This window comes from Choloepus didactylus, chromosome 10 (genome assembly GCF_015220235.1).
Source record: "Choloepus didactylus isolate mChoDid1 chromosome 10, mChoDid1.pri, whole genome shotgun sequence".
Classification (NCBI taxonomy): Eukaryota; Metazoa; Chordata; class Mammalia; order Pilosa; family Megalonychidae; genus Choloepus; species Choloepus didactylus.
In genome coordinates this window covers 109,493,906-109,514,407 of record NC_051316.1, presented here as the reverse complement: position 1 = coordinate 109,514,407, position 20,502 = coordinate 109,493,906, and the positions used below count along the sequence as shown (strand labels likewise).

The 20,502-nt window shown below is 42.6% G+C and overlaps 1 protein-coding gene across 3 annotated transcripts in view; it reads left to right on the top strand.

Annotated features, from left to right (window-relative positions):
* RGS3 (regulator of G protein signaling 3) overlaps positions 1-20,502 on the top strand; it is a 176,130-nt gene that overhangs the window by 38,553 nt on the left and 117,075 nt on the right. The window contains exon 4 of one of the 3 annotated variants that reach the window (XM_037798589.1): positions 2,336-2,498. In XM_037798589.1, coding sequence (XP_037654517.1) covers positions 2,336-2,498 — 163 coding nt within the window. Of the gene's footprint in view, positions 1-2,335; positions 2,499-4,041; positions 4,190-20,502 lie in introns of those variants that run through there. The other 2 variants (XM_037798592.1, XM_037798590.1) reach the window with 2 other exon arrangements.

Genomic DNA, 20,502 nt, shown 5'->3' with positions numbered 1-20,502 from the left:
CATGAATATAGTGCTGAATTTGACTTGCTAATACTTTATTTAGGTTTTTTTGCATCAATATTCATGAGTCAGATTGATCTATCCAGAGATTTCAAAATAGTTATGAGGCACAGATATATTTTATTGGTCTGCAACATACTCTTAAATATTTAAAAATGGGAGTATTTAATAAAAATTGAGATTTCTGGCTTTTCTTTTAAAAAAAACACGATCTTTTACTAGATCTTCTCTATTGCATGTTTCTTTTCAATTTAATTAATTTCTACTTTTATTTTTAATTTTTGATCCTTAGTCTATAGTTTTCTGTTTCTAATGTGCTTTTTGTCTTTGCCTAACCTTGTTCCTAGAACTGACATATCGCCTCACTTTTGCTCGGTTCTGGAATAATTTAAACTACGTAGGTGTAATCTCTTTCTTGGAGGTTTCATAGAATTGACATTTAAAAGATCTTGGTTTTACATATTTTGTCAGATAGAGTTTTGGTTTCTTTTTCTAGTTTATCTGTGGTTAGTGATCTATTAGAAATTTCAACCTGTAGTATCAATTTTAGTAATTAACACTTTCTAGAAAATATCTGTTTTTTCTAGCCTTCCAAATTTATACAATAAAATTGCAATGGTTTTCTCTTATAATTTAATAAATTACTTTTAAAACTTAGCTATCCTTTTTCTTTCCTAAACTTGTTTGTGGTTGTTTTGTAAAATTTTCCAGAGTTCTGTTTTACTGGTCTCTTCAAACAACCAGACTTTGGTTTTATTGTTGAAGTCATTTTTTTGGGGAATAAGTTAAAACTTTAACTGTATTATTTCATTTGAATTATATTGTTTCTCTTCTAATTTTTTGAAATGAATCCTTAGTTCATGTATTTTCTAAATTTGTTTTGTTTTCTAAATAAAATAATTTTTTTTACCTTGAACTTTCTATTCTGTTCCATTGATCTGTTTGCCTTTTTACTTTTATTTTTTTTGGTACTACACTATTATAATATTATTTAACATCTTGTAATCCAAATCTCCTTTATTATTATTTTTCAAAATGTTCTTAGATACTGGACCAGATGATATGTTAGGCACTAAGAGTCTTTGATAGTTAATATGAAAATGTGACCAAATAAATCCCTTTAGTCCCACCCCTCCAATCCCAAGTAGTCCTTATTCTTCTAGGTACAGTCTTTAAAAAATGGCTGCCATCAATCTATGTGTGTATGTAAATGTGGTGTATGTACATGGTGCATTTAGGTGTATTTATGTGTCTGTGTGGTGCGTGCATGTGTGTTTGTTTATGCTTATAGGATGCACGTATAGTATGTGTGGTATGTTTGTATATATGTGTGAGGTATGTATATGGGTATTTATTTGGGTGGTGTGTATGTATATGATGTGTTTGTGTATGTATGTGGCATGTATATATATGGTGTGTATATGTGTATGCATGCAGAGTATGTGCAATGGGTATGTTTGCGTGTGTGTGTGTGTGTGTTTGGTATGTTTATGTGTGTTTGCAGGGGTGGGGGGGCATGTGTAAGGTGTAAGAGAGATACTGACTCTGGTGGCCAGGGGATGCTGGACTTCTCAGGGTGAGTAGAAAGCTGGGCTCAATCCTCAAACTCCTTCCTTCTTGGGGGAAACAGGGCCATAACCTGCCCCTTCTGGATGTCTCCTGTAGGCAGCAGTGTGGGGAAGTTAATAGGGCCAATCTCTTCTGCAGGGCCGTTGCCTGGGCCCGCACTTGCCTCTGCCTGCCCACCTCTGAGAAAAGGGAAACCTGTCCCTTTGAGAGAAGGAAGCCTCCAGATCCCCCGCTAAGCCAAGGGGCCTTGCTGCTAGTGCTGGAGGTGGTGCCACCAGAGGGGTCAGCTCAAACTCAGGTTGGCCTTGGGGTCCCCAACGGAACAAGTTAGCTGCTGCATAGGGCAGCAGGAGTCAGGAGGGCAGCTGCAAGGCAGTGGAAACTTTGTCCTGAGCAGAGGGTGAAGTGTCCAGAGTGGGGCTTGATCTTTCCTGCCCTAGGCCATGTTCAACAGTGCAACGCTGCCCAGCTAGCTGCCTTGCCAGGTCCCGACACCCTCTAGCTCCCCTGCATGGGGCAATTGCAGCCCACTTGCAGCCTCTTGAGTGGCCTTCCCTAGTGCAGGGCTCTTCCCCAGTGCAGTGGTCCCTGGCAGAGCTGTGATGGGGTGACTCTCCCCATGGACACCTTATCTCTCTCTCCCTGGAGACTTCCATTTGCCCTGATTCCAGAGTGCCATGCTTTGCAGTTTCTCCTGGGAGTGAACCCCCCTGGCAGAGGCATCCTCAGGCCACTCCCAACTCATGTCCTGTTCCTGCTTCTGCAGGTCTGTACCACCTCCAGCCTCAGCATCTTCTCTGTATCCTGTGCCTTGAGTCCTGGCCGGATGGAGTGGCCAAGCTGGGAAAACTCCCTACCCAAAAAAGATGCCTGCACTCAGACTTCCCCAGTCAGGAGGAGGATCAGGAGCACTCACGTCCAGGGTGCAGGTAAGTCCATCTGCCACTAGGTTGGGGCCAGGAGAGTGAGCTGTCTGGGCTAGGGACACTTCTCAGGGTGGGGAGGTCGTGGAGCGAGCAAGGCAGGCTTCACAAAGTACCAGGATTCAAACTATCAGGCCTTCTTCTAAGTTATTGGCACTCGATAACTAGTTTGCTGATTTCAGGGCTCCTTTTTCAGACTCTGGTCCCTGCTAGTGCCCAGCTGTCCCTGTGGCATCCGGTGTCCTTACCTGCCTGGGGGTGGCTGATCTGCTATTTGCACCTTCTGTTGGCCATGGGGCAGGTGTGGGGAGGCCAAGGAAGATCGGAAGGAGGATGGCCTCTGGAGCAGACAGCCTGGTTTCAACTTTCAGCCCTGCCTCTTTCCAGCTGTGCAAACTATGGACAGGTCTCCCACTCTCTGCCTGAGGGTCAGATTTATCCCTGGTAAATTGAGCTCATCCTTCCTAGGGATACTGGGAAATTAAATGAGATGATATGTATAAATTGTACTGCCTAGCCCCTAGCAAGAGATTTAACTTTTCTCCCTGCTTTCTCTCTTGTGTCTCCTAACCTTGACTTGAGTGGATCACTGAGCCACAAATGTCCATTTGGCATAATGCCAGGGGGAACAGGGACAGATACCAACACTTCACATTTTGAGACTGGCACAAGATCAGCAGTGTTCCCTCCCACAGTGGCACCAACAATCAGATCTGCAAAGCAGATGTCTTGGTGTGAAACTGCTCCCTGGAGGTGTCCTGTGAATGTTTGCCGACAACAACGCAGCCCAGGGCTGACCTTCTTCCAGCTCTGCCTCCCCCACACCAGGCTCTGGAGATGGAATATGCCTCCTCCGCTCCATGTCCTGTGCATTTCTGTCCCTTTAGATACTGGGGGCCTGTCCTCTTGTCCCATAGCTCCAGGCTGCTGGTGGGGGTCTGTGGGGCTAGCTGGGACAAGCTGCTCCTGTCTGGACTTGTGCCAGGCTGCTCTCATCCAACAGAAGGCTTAAGAAGGCGATGGAGCAGGATTTGGGGAGGGCCCCCAGTCTGGTGGGAGTGGTCCCTCCAAGTGCGCAGGACAGTTTTCCAAACCTCACTGCCCTCGGCGAGGGTGCTCCTTTGCGCTTGCTTGGGCCCTTGATTACAGCTTCGAAGCATGTTACAAACCCGGCTAATTGCCGGCCTCCGAGAGCTGGGCGAGCAGGCCAAGCCCGCCTGAGTGGGCATGCCAGGGGCCTCTCGGTGGGGCTGGAGCTAACATCCTGGAACCAGGAGCCCTGCATAGCTGCCCTGTCCTGCTGGCCTCCCGGAGGGCGAGGACGCGGCTGGCTGCCGTCTCCGGTCGCGGCGCCGGCGCCTCCTCCCCTGCGGCCCCGCGGCGGCTGGGTCAGGTGGCAATCGCCCCATTCAAACCAGCGCGGGCCAATCAGGGCCCGGCGCGCTCGGGCCCGGTTCAAAGCGCGCGGTTCCAGCCCGGCCTCCCCTTTTCCCTCCTTGGGGACACGGCGCGGCGGGGCGGGCGAACCTGCTCCCTGGGTTACTGGGGAGCAACACAGACGCCTCGGGTTGCACGCGCTCCCGCCGCTCCTGCCCGCGCCCGAGCAGGGACAGCCATGGAGGCGCGCTCCCTGCACCGCGTCGTCCTGGGGAGCCGGCGTGCCCACCGGGACTTGTCCTTCTACCTCACCACCTTCGGTAAGTGCCCCTCTCGGGCTGGCTGCCAGGGGCTGTGCCACCCTGCTCTGACTGCCCAGAAGGGGTCAGCCCCACGGTGCTAGGTGAAAGGCAGGGCTGGGGCCAGGTGCTGTTTCTCTCTGGGGCAACTTCTCTGGCCCTCTTCCTCCTGTGGTTGCCCAGATGGGGCTCAGGGCTCACGGCCCAGGCCCAGGCCCAGTGAGCCTCGGGGCACCCCCTACCGCCCAGGCACTGGTGCCAAGGGCAGTTGGTTCTGCCTCGCTTGGCTGGAGTAATCGTACCCCAGTTAATCTCCTAGAGGCCTGGTTCGTCACCACTGAGTTTCCCATTAACAAGCAGCTCAGGGTTAAATCAAGGTCTTGTGACTGCATCTGAAGAGCTTGTCCACTCTCCTTTGACTCGGGGATGGGACAGGTCCAGTTTAGCCCAGGTAGCCTTGGCTCCTTGGGGGTTCTCCTTGGATGCCACAGTCTGACTACTCCAGTGATAGCTGACCGCCGCGGAGATGGGAGAATTCTCTACCCGGGGAGACGCTGGGCTCTCGGGAGGTCACCAGGCTGTCCTGGAGCCCGAGGTTGGAAGAAGTGGGCAGTGAGCAGCCTCTGCCAAGCCCTTCCATGGCGGGGCTGGCTTCGCCCAAAATAACAGAGGGCACATCCAGCCTTCCCAGTAGCCATGGTAAAGATAACCACCCATCCCTAGAACACAGCTCTTCATGGCTCTTCGTTAGCCCACTGCTCCTCCCACTCCTGCGGGGAGAGGGTTAGGGGTTATTTTTCCTGTGTGGAGGCTTGAGATTCCCGAGAGAGAGGACGACCTTACAGTGAGCCAGAGGCAGAAGTGGCACCTGACTTCAAGCCTTCCAATGACCTGCTCAGAACATTTTGTTTTTTTTGAACTTGTGTATACAGCTTTCTTTATGAAGGTTGGGGCAGTGACTGCAGCGTAACTGGACTTTGCCCGGATTTCATGGGAATCCCCCCCCCCCGCCACACACACACACACACACACACACACACACACACACACACACACACACACACACACACACACACACACACACACACACACACACACACACACACACACACACACACACACACACACACACACACACACACACACACACTGTCCAGCACGCCTGGCTCTTCACAACCTAGAAGGGTGGGATGGAAGAGCAGTGGCATGGCCCAGGGAAGTGGCCTGTGGTCGGGTATCCGGGACTTCCCCAGGCCGGTTGGAATCATGAGAGTAATGAGCCAACCACCATTCATTGAGCACTTGGCATGTGCCATGTGACCCACATCCTCCCAGCCCTAAGAGGCAATTTGTGTTAACCTCACTGGGATGTGGAGCCCTACTGGGCAAGGTGGCTTCCCAGGATGATCCGGGTGGGTTGGTGGGGATGGGGGCAGTCAGGATGAGGCCCTGTTTCCTTAGCTTGTCCTGATTAAAAAGTGAAATACATTTCATTGTTTTTTCCCACCTTATTATCATGGTAAGATGTGCTCATTGTTGAAATCCTAGTGAACGGAAGAAAGTGAGCATATTGGTTTATATCTGTGTGTGTGTGTGTGTGTGTGTGTGTGTGCATGTGTGTGAGCTAATTTTAACCAAGTTGAGATAATAGTGTGTGTATGTCGGAAATAAAGTGGTACCTGTAAGGGAATAAACGCTCTCTCGGTTCTGGAGGAGAAAAGAATTTATTTACGATCTTGCAAGATGGGGCATCCAGCCAAACACGCGGAAGGGCTGGCGCCCCAGAGGAAGAGAATGGCGATGTTTAAATCTCCTACTCCTAATTCGCAAGTCCCTCCCCTGTTTCCCCATTGACTGGGTACTACAGAGGTTACAGCCTATCCGAGAACACTAACTAATTCATCTTTTGAGATTTTAATTTTGTACAGCCAATCCCAGAGAGCCAACTAGCTCATTATTGAGATTTTGAACTGATTAGCCAATGCCCCCCCAAATTTTTATTTTTTTTGCTGTGAGTTCCCACCTCTGATACTACCTCATGTCTCTTTACATCAGGCAGATTCTCTCTTCTCTTTGTCTGGGGCTTGTTTAAACTGGTTTTGCCTCCATTTCCCTTATTCCATGCTGTCTCTATGTGAAAACGAAACTTATTCCTTTCTTACAGATTCCCTCCTCTTTTTTTTTAAACACTTTTAGTTTTCACATTTTAGATTCTCAAATTTGCTAAGGGCTTTTTTTACATTCCTCATCATAGGGATCTTTCTTATTTTGATTCTAGTGGTTTTGATGGCTTTCTGAACTAGCCCTTTGAGCACACGGGATTATGTAGCACTCAGCTGTTATAAACATTTTGGCTGGAATGATAAGGAAAATTAAAATAGATGTTGGCAATTCCTTTCCATTTCTCGAACCAATTTTCCAACCATTCTATGACTGGGTGTTTAATGCTAGAATTCTTTTCTAGTTTTCTGAAATAAGGCTGTTAAGCCTTGTAGGGCTTTGATGATAGTTCCATTAGGCGCGGTATTATAGGGGATGAATGTGCGACAATTTCCCCCAACTATAGCACAGACGCTCCTTTTCAGCTAGCATCATGTCTAGGGCCATTCTGTTTTCCCATGCCATTCGGCTAGTGGCATCTAACTGTTCTGCTATTTCTTTAATGACATTCCTGGTATAGTTGATAAATTTTAGCTGATGATTGACATTTTTATTGATGGTGACCCACCAGAATAAGGACGATTTAAATTTTGCAGCTAATTGATTTTTAGCTTTAAACTCATTAGGAACTTTCTGGGGAACCCCTATACTATCTACAAACATTTTTTATTGAAGGAACTAGGTACACTTTGTACATTTTTCTTTTCTCCTTTGCCTTGGGCTGGTACTTTATTACTTTCAAATGCCAGGGTAAATGAGATAGCCAATTGAACCAGAGCACAGGTTCCTCCCCACCTTTCAGGTAGTGTTGGCCAGAGGATGCCCTTCCCACAGTACCACCAGAGGTCTGCTCGGGGTATAGTTAGGCTGGAGAAGTTGCCAGTACTATCCTTGCTCACATTCCACACCTGTGTACACAGAGCCATGGTACCAAGATCCTGGAGCCCTTCTTCCCATCTGGAGAGACAGGCAGAGTGGTTTCCGGGACCGAGGTGAGACGCTGGTATGGCTTTGACACTTCCCTCCTGGACTGGAGGGAAAAGGGAGGACAACGTACTACAACTTTCACCAGGAGTAGCATTTTGAAAGAGGAGTGTTATACATTTAAACTCCCTTTCATGCTTTTTCATCCCCAAGTGGAAGGGCATAATCTGAACAGTGGGTTGTTTGGTTGTACAAGCATAACAGTCACTTCTGTTTAGACTCTGGATGGTATGTTTGCCCCATTCTACCCAGGCATTTGTATTTCCATAACCTGTCTCTATTTCTGTGGTTTGCTCTAAGTCTTTGGTCTAAGTATTCTAATGACCTTGGGGTCAATTTGTACTGGAGAGTTAAATTCCAGCCAAGTTTCCCTTAATGGTTTTTTCCTCCAACCTGGGTAAGACCCATCCCTCATACTGTTGTGGTCCACCAAAGCAGTGTTCGAAGAATAACAAGGGTTAGGTGTCTCATAAGTTATACTCTCAAGATGTTCGCCCCCCAACAATCTTGCTTTCTATTTGAACAGTCTGCTTACATAAATGCTTATATTCCTCCCCTCAGTTGTTGCTGATGTTTTAGATTTTTACAGCTCATTACTTGACAACATCAAATTGTACAGTTTGAGACTTTAAGCCTTTGACTACACTTATACCAGCTTAGCAGAACCTGTTACTCCTTGAATATAGAACATTATGATCAGCATAAGCAATTTCATCATTAAGCTATACACAGAGCACAATGCAAACATAGGGTTTAATCCAGCCCTTTCTCCCTTCTAATATGTTCCTTTAACTGTTGCCTATTTAAAGTGATCCTTAGGGGATCTGAGGTAGGAGTCACTTTCCAGGATTCAGGTTGAGTTGCTGGATACTTATCGTCTGGTTCAGGCACCGGTCCCTTCACTTGTGTGTAATGAGTCCAGCCTCTTTCTGCCATTCAGACTGCCGTCTCAGTTGTCAGCAAGACTTGATAGGGTCCTTCCCAGATCGGTTGAAGTCTGGATTCTTTCCACGACTGGATCAGACCCAGCTGCCAGGCTGATGTCGATGGGCAGCAAATTCAAGAGGCGGGGTCTGAGCCAGCAGTCCACGGTGCCTGAGAGATGATAAAGTAGAAGACAAGGCCAGTATATAATTCTTAAGAAAAAGATCCTTTGTGTCTAGGGAGGGGAGCTCTCCAGTCCTCCTGGGGAAAGGCAAACCAAAAACCAAAGGCCTACACCTTGTAATTGCCTAAGTACTAAATTACACATGGCTTGCAACCCCTCTAATGACTCCCCTAGTGTAAAACTGCTAATACCTGCTTTAGGTACAGACACAACTTACCAACATTTCAGGCTAGAACAATTAGACTAAAGGACAACAATAATTTACAATAACCTAAGATTAATGAACATAAAAAAGGCTTACCACTCTTAAATGCTAACTTAAAATTCAGTTTTTAGTACACCTAGTTTAGTGATGCTTGAATATACGTGATTCACATATATGCATACCCTGAACATACACACAAGTTTTGCTGTTAGATGAGTAAAAACCCACTCTCCAGGGAGAGGAGGACAAGCCTTGGTGTGTAGTATTTGACAATATATGTGGTGTCTTTATTCCTATTAGACTTAATGTTAAGATAGCAACCTGGCATTACCAAATGGAGACCTGGGAAGAGATATGAACCATTCACTGTTCTAAGTTTGTTTAATTCAGCTTTAGTGAACCTTAAACCCTTTTATAGGAACATTTACTTGCACTTTGAGTATGGACCTTTTGCTTTTGCCCAAAATATATCAGAAAAATTATTCTGCTTTTTACAAGAATACACAGTCTCATATATCTGGAATACAGACACATATAACTTATATACACACTCATAACCATACGAACAGACATACATTCCCATTTACAAGCATGTATAGCCAATACACTACTGTTACACATACATTAGAAAACTTTTACACAGTTTTCTCACTTTTTTTCATTTTTCACACTATTGTGAAACTGCACACAATTTGCCCAGCTTTAGAGTACACACAAACTAGTATACGCTATAAAGACACAAAGAAATAGCTTCAGTTTACTATAGATGAGTAAAAAAAAAAAAAAAAAAAAAAAATTTTGCCAAGTTTTAAATTACACACTGACAAACTTTAACAGTTTGAAAGACTCTTACGTAATTATATTACATGCTTTTATTACATACAAATACAACTATCCACCATTCCTGTGTAAACATACAACTTAAACTCCCATTAGATTCATGAAGTTTTAACTCTCAGAATGCATCCAAATACAGTCCTAAAAAATGTGCATTTAACTTTCTATATACCCTGATACACACATTAAGGGACTTTAAATGTAGCTTCCACATGCCTTAGACTTAATTACACAGCACACTAAAATATGTAAATGTATTTATTAATACCTGTTTTAGCCCCACATAAGTATATGAATAGAGAATCACACAAACCCCATGCTACAAATTTCCTTCCTCCTTTTTTTTTTTTTTTTAAAACTGCTCCAATTACTTCTCTATCTCACTTTTGTCTGTTTCCTCCCTGGCTTGTTGACTCTCTGAATATTTCCTCTAATGGCTTATTCAGCCATTCATCGATTTTTGGATCTTCTCTGAATATTAGGCTAAAATTCCTTTATATAGCTGACCTTTTAAAGTCTGAGTTATTAACAGAATGACATTGTATTCTTGGGGCTTGAGGGAGTGGGAGTCCAACCCTTTTCAGAGGCTTTTGTGGCAGCCCTTTTCTTTTCAAAGTCTGGGGTGATGTTGGGGAGATTACCTTTTTGGCCCCACCCTTCTTAACATCGGGGTGCCACCCAGACTCTGCCTCTTCGGGGTAAAGGCTCTACCTAACAGTGGGTGGCAGCCAGGCTTTTCCCATTCCCCTGGGAATGTGCTCCACCCTCTGGGTCCTGAGGCGGCAAAACTTTTCTAGAGCATTGAGGCGGAAGGCCCACCCTCAACCCCCCAGGGCAAACGCACACCCTTTTTCATGCATGTGGGCCACTCCACTCTCCCAGCCTGAGACCACTTGACTTCAAACCTCAACTTTCATCGTTCTTTGGGGATATGGGTACAGCCAATTTTATTTTAGGTGGATGCAGTCTCTCTCTTTCTCTCATAGCCGCCCTCTTTCCCATTTCCCTTTCTTCTCCCAAGAAAGGGATATTTACATAAACCAGATTTTAAGAATCAAGTTAATTGTTATTCAGCTAGCCTTGCTAGGCTTTTTATTAATGATTCTTACCTTCCTTTCTTTAAGAGCCTTTAGAAACAGAAACTTTTGGAAATCTCTCCATTTTTTTTTTTTTTTTAACTTTTGGTGGGTTGTAATTACTGGAGCAGTCAGCATTAACTGCTCTCCAATTGCCTGGGGGAATAGACTGCTTCCACCAAAACCTCAGGCTTAATGGTTCCCCGCCCCAGTGGGGGAGGGGAAACCATAAAGGTGGGGGAATGCTTATCCCAGGTTTTAGTTTCTTTTTCCCTGCAGCCACCACATGGCACAGTTTCAATTCTGCCTTGGAAAAAGGTTTATTTTTATTAACATGACACACGAGGTCAGCACAAAGCCAACTCTTATCTGCCTTATATTTTGGCCAGAATATATTTGGCAGCAAAATGCTTTTTTTTTTTTTTTTTTTTTAAACATAACAATAATATTTGATCATTTTGTTTTACCCTTTCCCTTGGTCCAATTACTTTTAGCCCAATGTTTTAACATGTTTCCCAATGGATTATTTAGAGGAATGTTCCCCGGGGACCCTAAAGGTACCCCCTTCCCTTTATTCCCGGCCGGCTGACTGCCTCTATTCCCCATTCTGAGTCTTGCCTGAGCATCTTTCCCTTAGGATCAGCTCTAGGCTCATCAGAATGTCCCCATTCTGAGTCTTGTTTGGGCATCTTTCCCTCAGGATCAGCCCCAGACTTTCAGAATGCTTTAACCACCAAGGTAATATAATATTTCTTTCCTTACCTTGGTCCGTGCACGGACTTGCCTGGTTAACCAGAGGCAGGCCTTTTCTTTTCCCCCTTTTCTCATCCACAACCGGCAGATCCAAGCGTCTGGTCTCGGGCCCTTTAGCTGCCGGAGATGGGCCCCCAATGGCGGAGTCCGAGACCGCTCAATCAGCGGGGCGCGCCTTCCCTTTGTCCACCTCGGGGGTCCCCCTCCGAAGCTTTGGATCCCGGACGAGCCCCCAAGTTGTCGGAAATAAAGTGGTACCTGTAAGGGAATAAACGCTCTCTCGGTTCTGGAGGAGAAAAGAATTTATTTACGATCTTGCAAGATGGGGCATCCAGCCAAACACGCGGAAGGCTGGCGCCCCAGAGGAAGAGAATGGCGATGTTTAAATCTCCTACTCCTAATTCGCAAGTCCCTCCCCTGTTTCCCCATTGACTGGGTACTACAGAGGTTACAGCCTATCCGAGAACACTAACTAATTCATCTTTTGAGATTTTAATTTGTACAGCCAATCCCAGAGAGCCAACTAGCTCATTATTGAGATTTTGAACTGATTAGCCAATGCCCCCCCCAAATTTTTATTTTTTTTGCTGTGAGTTCCCACCTCTGATACTACCTCATGTCTCTTTACATCAGGCAGATTCTCTCTTCTCTTTGTCTGGGGCTTGTTTAAACTGGTTTTGCCTCCATTTCCCTTATTCCATGCTGTCTCTATGTGAAAACGAAACTTATTCCTTTCTTACAGTGTAGAGTTTTGCAACCCGTTTCTTTTCCGTACAGGTGTGACGTGAATATTTCCTTACGTCAGTCTCTGTTGTTCTATCTTACACATCTCTCTGCCTGATCTGGAAAGTTAAGGAGGGTCTGGGCCCAGCAGGAAGGGGCTCTCCTGCCTAGCCGTGACCTTAGGGTGGGTCTGGTGGTTATCAGTGAAGGTTGCTGCTTGGACCAGTGACTAAGGCCTGAGCATGCAGGCACGGGCAGGAGGCTGGGTCTACTAGGGAGCCTCTTTTTTTTTTTTTAATTCATTTTATTGAGATATATTCACATACCATGCAGTCATACAAAACAAAGCTTACATTCGATTGTTCACAGTACCATTACATAGTTGTGCATTCATCACCAAAATCAGTCCCTGACACCTTCATTAGCACACACACAAAAATAATAAGAATAATAATTAAAGTGAAAAAGAGCAATTAAAGTAAAAAAGAACACTGGGTGCCTTTGTTTGTTTGTTTGTTTTCCTTCCCCCGTTTTTTTACTCATCCATCCATAAACTAAACTAAGGGGAGTGTGGTCCCAATCACATTGTCACCCCCCATAAGCTACATTTTTATACAATTGTCTTCAAGAGTCATGGGTTCTGGCTTGTAGTTTGATAGTTTCAGGTATGTACTGCTAGCTACTCCAATTCACTAGAACCTAAAAAGGGTTGACTAAATTGTGTGTAAGAGTGCCCACTAGAGTGACCTCTCAGCTCCTTTTGGAAACTCTCTGCCACTGAAGCTTATTTCATTTCCTTTCCCATCCCCCTTTTGGTCAAGAAGATGTTCTCGACTAGGGAGCCTCTTGCTCCTACTTCAGCAGTGTTCTCTCACCTCTCACCCAGGATACCACCCAGGATGTTTGAAAAGTTTGCTCCCATTGCCAGCACTCACTGTGATTTTCTGGCCACCATTTGCTGTGGTGCTCCTCTCTCAGGCTGCTGATTTGCTTCATACATCGAGTGGTCTTTGTTCATCTACTTGTGAAGGAAGATTCATATCAGTGAATCTGATAGGAACCTGGACAGTTTTCATAAGCATCTGGGGAGCCTGTCAGAAACCCAGATTCCTAGGATCTGCAACCAGAGATTCTGGTTTAATAAGTCTGGGGCGGATCCTGACAATCTAGCATTTTAAGATGTCCTGGAAGTATTTGGATGATCAGCCAGTTTTGAAGCTATGGATGCAGAGTCAGTTTTGGTAGCCAAGATGGGCTCCCTTAACCGTGAGGGTCTTTGCTAAGGTTCCCCAGCTGACGGCCTCTCCCCAGCATGGCCGGTGGCCCCTGGATTTCAGCAGTGGGCTTTGCCCAGGTAGAACCAGCTGAAGGTGTTGCCCAGTTGGTAATTTCCTGAACACAACCGTAAAGAGACAGAAAATTGTTTTGACCAGAATTCCATTCAGGGAGCATACTATACTGTATATTTTTGGCAGGAATATGTTGATAAGTTCCTTAGACTTTGGGTGTGTGTGTGTGTGTGTGTGACCCCTTTTTCCCCAGTAAGAGGGATGTTCAAGTGACATTAGTTGGACATAAGGAAGTAGTCCATCTTCAGGGGACAGAAGGTAAACTGGGGCTAGGACCCAACTGCCTGAGCGGGATTCATTCGTTCTTTGTAAGAAAATACTTATAATTCAAAGACACTATTAAAGGTTTATGTAATATTTTCTCAAGATTTTATATTTTAATTTTATTAGGATAGTTGGTAACTTTCTTTGGTAACAGCTTTATTGAGATATAATTCACATACTGTAAAATTCACCCATTTAAAGTATACAATTGAATGCTTTTTAGTATATTCACAGAGCTGTGCAACCATCACCACAATCCATTTTAGATCATTTTCATACCTCAGAAAGAAACACCGTATTCTTTACCTATCACTCCCTAATTCCCAATCCTCAGTCCCCTTCTTTCCCATCTCCCACCCTAAGCAACCACTAACCTACTTTCTGTCTCTATAGATTTGCCTATTCTGGACATTTCATATTAATGAAGTGACTGGCTTCTTTCACTTAGCATAATGTTTTTGAGGTATATCCATATTGATTCATCATAAAAAGCATGGATAGTGCTTCATGCTTTTTAATGGCTAAATAATATTGTATTTTATGGACATGCCACATTTTATTTATCCATTCATCAGTTGATGAACATTTGGGTTGTTTCTACTTTTTGGCTCTTATGAATAAGGCTGCTGTGAACATTCATGTACAAGTTTTTGCATGGACACATGTTTTCATTTTTGTTGGGTGTAGAAGGAGCAGAATTGCTAGGTCAAATGGTAATTCTATGTTTAACTTTTTGAGGAACTGCCAGACTGTTTTCCAAAGTGGCTGCACCATTTAACATTCTCACCAGCAGAGTATGAGGTTTCTGTTTTCTCCATATCCTTGCCAACACTTGTTATCTGACTTTTTGTTTATAGTCATCCTAAAATGTGCCCAGTGCTATTTCATGGTGGTTTTGGTTTGCATTTCCCTGATGTGTAACGATGTTGAGCATCTTTTCATGTGCCTATTGATCATTTGAATATCTTCTTTGTAGATATACTAATCCTTTGCCCATTCTTAAATTGGGTTATTTGTCTTTTTGTCATTGAGTTGTAACAAAGATTTTTTTGTACTTTCTAGGTATAGGACCCTTTTGAGATATATGATTTATAAATATTTTCTCCCTTTCTGTGGGTTTTTCTCACTTTCTTGATAGTGTCCTTTGAAGGACAAAAGTTTTAATTTCAATGAAGTCTAATTTATCATGTATTTTTTCTTTTGTTTCATGTGCTTTTGGTGTCAATTCTAAGAATCCATTGCCGAATCAAGGTAATGAAGATTTACCCCTATGTTTTCTTCTGAGAATTTTATATGGTTAGTTCTTATATTTGGGTATTGATCCATTTTGAGTTAACTTTTATAAATGATGCAAGATAAGAGTCCAAATCCATTCTATTGCGTGTGGCTATCCAGTTGTCCCAGCACCATTTGTTGAAAATGCTATTATTTCTCTGTTGTAGGGTCTTGACACCCTTGTCAAAAACCAATGGACCATAGATGTGTGGGGTTTATTTCTGGGCTCTCAATTCTATTGAATTGATCTGTGTGTCTATCTTTATGCCAGTTCCACACTGACTTTGTTACTTTTTCTTAGAAAGATTTGAAATCATGAATTTTGTTCTTCATTTTCAAGATTGTTTTGGCTATTCTAGGTTCCTTGAGTTTTCATATGAATTTTAGGCATATTATTTTATATAGAAAATAAAAACACAAGTTCCACCAAGGGAAGGGATGCCAAGGATGACAAGGGATGAAGGGAACCAGATTTTTAATGTGCCTGGAGTCTGTGGTCCGGGGCATGGGTGTGGTAAGTGACCAGGGGAGAGAACAGGTTGCCTTTCCTCCCAAGTACCTGGGTAGGAGGTGACAGGCAGGCTAGACATGTTCCGAGGGCTGCAGGTAGCTGTGTACATTGAGCAACACAACCCAGCACTCTATGAACAGTCGGCCCCATGGGAACCCACAAGTTGAAAGCTGCAGGTAGCAGCTTTGTGTGCAGGCTCTAGAGGGTGCCTGGGACCTTCAGTTTGCCTGCGGGAAGTCAGGAAGACGTGGTTCTGAAGGTGGAAGGGACTGAGGAAGGTCATTCATTTGCTGAGCATTTTCTTTCTTTCTTTTCTCATGTTTTGTGTGGCAGCACAGTGTTGGCAGAGGCCCCATTTCACTCCTTTCTCTGCCCCAACCTCCTTCATTTGAAGCTGCAGAGATAAATAACCCACTTTCTGTAGTGAGAGCAAAGCCTGGGAACAGATGCCAGCCAGCTGCTCAATGTGTTGGCAGTGTCAGGTCAGGCCCTGAACTGGTGGCCTTCAACATGTCCCTGCCAGCTGCCCCGGCTCGCCCTTGGTCCCAGACCTGCTGCTCGGAGCCTGGGAGATTCCCTTGCCTTGGCTGGGAAAACCCATCCAACAGTCTCTATGGAGCTCATCCTCTGCTGCTTGGAGTCTTCATACTTACTCGTTTTCCTGTCATTTGGAGTCCATTTGCTGGGGAGCATCCAGAAATTTCTCAAGGTTTCTGGCCTGTTGATAACTCTTTGACCTCTTTCCTATTCTGTTATGTATTTTTTAGCCTTTTTTTTTTTTATTATGAAATATAACACACATACAGAAGAATGTCCCCCTAAATATTGTGCAGTTCAGTGATTTATCACAAAATAATACCTGTGTAACCTTCACCCAGGACAAAAATGGAACATTGCTGACATCCAGAAGCCTCGTATTTGATATGCAGTTTTTCCTTATCATTCCATTCAAAATATTTTCTAATTTTCATTGTCATTTCTTCTTCTATCCACCAGTTATTTGGAAGTGTATTTCTTAATTTCCAAACTTCAGGGTTTTCTAGTAATATTTTTACTCTTTTACATTTTGGTCAGAGAGCATACCTTGTATCCTTCCAACCCTTTGAAATTCATGAGATTTGCTTGATGGCTCATATAGTCAGTTTCTGCAAATGTTTCATATGTCCTTAAAAAATGTTCTGCAGTAGTTGGGTGCAGTGTTCTTTGCATGCATCATGTTTAGGTTAAGTGTGCTAATTACATTTTTCAAATCTTTGGTATCTTTGTTGCTTTTCTTCTTGCTTTTCTATCAGTTCTCGAGAGAGGTGTGTTAAAATTCCTACTATGATTATAGATTTGTTTATTTCTCATTGTAGTTCTGTCAATTTCTCCTTTATATATTTTGAAACTATGTTAAGAGCATACAAATTTAGAATTATTGTATCTTTCTAAATTTTAATTGGAACTTTTATTATTATGAAGTCTTTTTATCTCTAGTAATGCTTTTTTGCTATCAAGCCTACTTTTCCTGATATTAACACAGCTACTCAGTCTTCTTTTGGTTAAAATTTGCCTGGCATAACTTTTTATTTTCTCCATTAGAGAAGTTGTTGGTTTACAGAACAATCATGCATAAAACACAGGATTCCTATATACCACCCCACTACCAATACCTTTCAATGCTGTGAAGCATTTGTTACAATTGATAATAATACAGTTTTATAATTGTACTATTAATTAAAGTCCATGGTTTAACTTAGGGTTCTCTATTTGCATATTGTTGTTCCATGGATTTTTTTTTTAAAAATTTTATTCTGTTATAATATGTACAATCTAACATTTCCCTTTTTAGTCATATTCAGATATATATATTTCAGTGCTATTAATTGTGCTCACCATCTGTTACCAAACCATTTCCATCATTTCAAATGCACATTTTAAGGCTAAACTTTCCATTCCCTCTCCCCACCCCATCTCCTAATAACCTATACTCTAGATTCTCACTCTATGAGTTTGCTTATTTCAATTGTTTCAAATCAATGAGGTCATACAATATCTGCCCTTTTGTGTCTGGCTTATTTCACTCAACATGGTGTCTTCAAGGTTCATCCATGTTGTTGCATCTGACAAAACTTTTTTTTATCCTTTTTCTTTCAACCTTTCTGTATCTTTACCTTTTTGATGTGAAATGTCTATTACTAACAGCACAGAGTTGTTATTTTTCTTCTTAATGCAGACTGACAATCTTTGTCTTTTACTTGGGACATTTAGTCTAGTTATATTTAATATGTAATGACTAATACATTTGGGTTTCAGTTTATTATCTTACTATTTGCTCCTATTTGTCCTGCCTATTCTTTGTTCCTTTTGTGTTTCTTCTTTCTTGCCTTCTTTTGGATTGAGTATTTTTTACAATTCTCTTTTGTTCCTATATGAGCTTGGAAGTTATATGATTCTACTACTCTTCACTTAGCAAAGTCTAACAAGAACAGCAACTTTTACTTGCTTCTTGGAACAGGAGAAATTTTAAAACATTTTAATGCCGTTTATCTCCTCCAAATTTATGTGCCATTGTTCTCATGCATTTATATTTTTAAATGCAATGTTTCAGCTATGTACTATTGCATAAGAAGCTTAGTGGCTCGAAACAACAATGCTTTGTTAGTTCTCTCAATTCTGTGGGTTGTCTGGGCTCAGCTGAGTGGTTCTTATGCTCCATGTGGTATTGACTGCTGTCAGTGATGTGGCTGCATGCCGCTGGGGGCTTGGCTGTGGCTCGAGCGTCCAGAATGGCTTCATTCACATGCATGGTAACTTAGCTGGGGTGGCTGGAATGGCCCAGGCCTCCAGGAGAGCATAGGTAGAAGCTACAAGGTATTTTAAATGTCTAGGCCTGGAACTGCCTCAGCATTACTTCTGCTGTATTCTGTTGTTAAAGCTAGTCACTTGGCCAGCTCAGATTCAAAGGGAGGGAAAACAGACTCCCCTTCTTGATGGGAAGGGCAGCGTACACATATAGGGATGAGAGGAATTATTGGCAGCCCTCTTTGGAAGACAATCTGTCACACCCAGTAACACATTTTTATTCTTCTATCTAATGAGAATTCATTTAGATCTATCTACGTGTTTTCCATTTATATTGTTCTTCATTCCTTCCTCAATCTCTGACCTTCTAGCTGGGATATTTTTCTTCTATCTGGAGAGCATACTTTAATTTTTGTTTGCCTGAAAAGGTCTTTATTTTATCTTTATTTTTGGAAGATATTGTCACTGGATATAAATTCTAGGTTGGCAGTTTTTTTTTTCCCTCCAGCACTTTGAGGGTATCTTTCTTTAAATTATTGAAAGAAAATTTTAAAAATCTTATGATTTCAGTTGTTTCTTTTGAGTAGTCAGTTGTTAGCCTAATTTTTGCTTCTTTGAAGGTAATCCATATATTCCTCTGGCTGATTTGAGATTTCCTCTTTGTCTTAGAGTTTCTGCAATCTTCCTCTAATATTCTTAGGTATAACTCTCTTTTTATTTACCTTCCTTGGGGATTCATATGTTTTTTTTTAATCTATGGCTGGATGTCCATCAGTTTTGAAAAGGTCTTAGTCATTATCTCCTTAAATATCATTTCTGTTCCATTCTTACTCTCCTCTCCTTCTAGGGCTCAATTTGTACATGTTAGACCTTTTCACTTTATTATTTATGTTTCTGTCTCTCTCTTCTGTGTTTTCTATCCTATGTCTCTCCATGCTTCATTCTGGATATTTTCTTCCGACTCAACTTCCAGCTCGCTAAGGGACTCTTTAGCTAGGTTTAATCTGCTGCTAAACCCAGCCATTCTGAATTTTTTAATTTTTAATTTTATTTTTCAGTTCTAGCATTTCTACTTCTTCTTCATTATATTTTTCAGTTATCTAACAAAATTCTCAATCTTATCTTTAACCTCCTTGAATATATAAGCTTGGATATTTTAAAGTCTATGTCTAATTGCTCCAAAGCCTAGAACCCCAATGAATCTGTTTCTATTATCTGATATTTCTCCTAGTTTTTATTTATCTTGCGGTCTCCTCATGTTCCAGTTTATTTTTTACTGTGGACTAGAAATTGATTTATAACATTGTTTATAGAAATAATTCGAGGTCCAGGATGAGATATTCTTCCAAAAAGATTTTCATTTGCTTCTGTCAGGTGTTTTGGGTCACTGGAAATCTGGGATGATTTCAATTCAATGTTAGGAACTGAGATTATTTGAAGTTAAGCTGCAGCCCCATTGAGGGACTCTCTCTGATTATGATTACTCTATTCCTAGGGAGTAGCCCTTTGGGGCCCCAACCCAAAAGGTGAGGCCTCAAAAGGACCCCACTTCTTGGCAGGCCATGGCCTCCAATTTCTGTTCCTCTAGCCCTGAGAGACTGGCAGAAACTCTTCTCAGCCTCTCAGCTTTTTGGTCGCTCTGGACTGAAAACACAGCCAGGGTAAGTTAGCTCCCCAACCCTGGGTTTCACTCCATGGACCTCCACCACACCCCCTCCCACCTCATCCTGGCCTGGAAATTTCTCCCTATTTTGTTCTATCTCCAAGAAGATACTTTAAAATATTTTGCTGAGTTTTTCTAGTTTTCTTCACTGAGAGGGTTGGTTCAAATTACCTGATCTGTCATTCCAGAAGTGGAAGTCCTCTACATACGTTTTCTAATTTTTCTGTTTTTTCTTTCCCTCGATAGTTATTTAAATAGAAGAGGTACACATTTGGGCTCGATTTATATAGAGACTCTTGTTTGGATGGCAAGCTTGTAGGGTGAGAAGTGCTATATTATTTTTGATCTAGGATAGGTGGTGCTTAATCAAGATGCTTTGTCTGTCTGGATTATTATTTCTGCTAATGGGTACTATTATGAAACTTTGTTTTCCAAAAGTACTATTTCTCTGCTAAAAATAAAAATGATTTTCCCCTATTGCATTATCTTTTATATATGGATTATAAAAATGCTACTCTTTATTGAGTGCCTTCTATATGCTAGGTACTTCATGTATATTAGTTTTCATTTTTACAACAACTCTGTTAGAGCTGTATTATTATTATTCCAGTGGTACAGCTGTGGAAATGAAGTGGGAGTGTT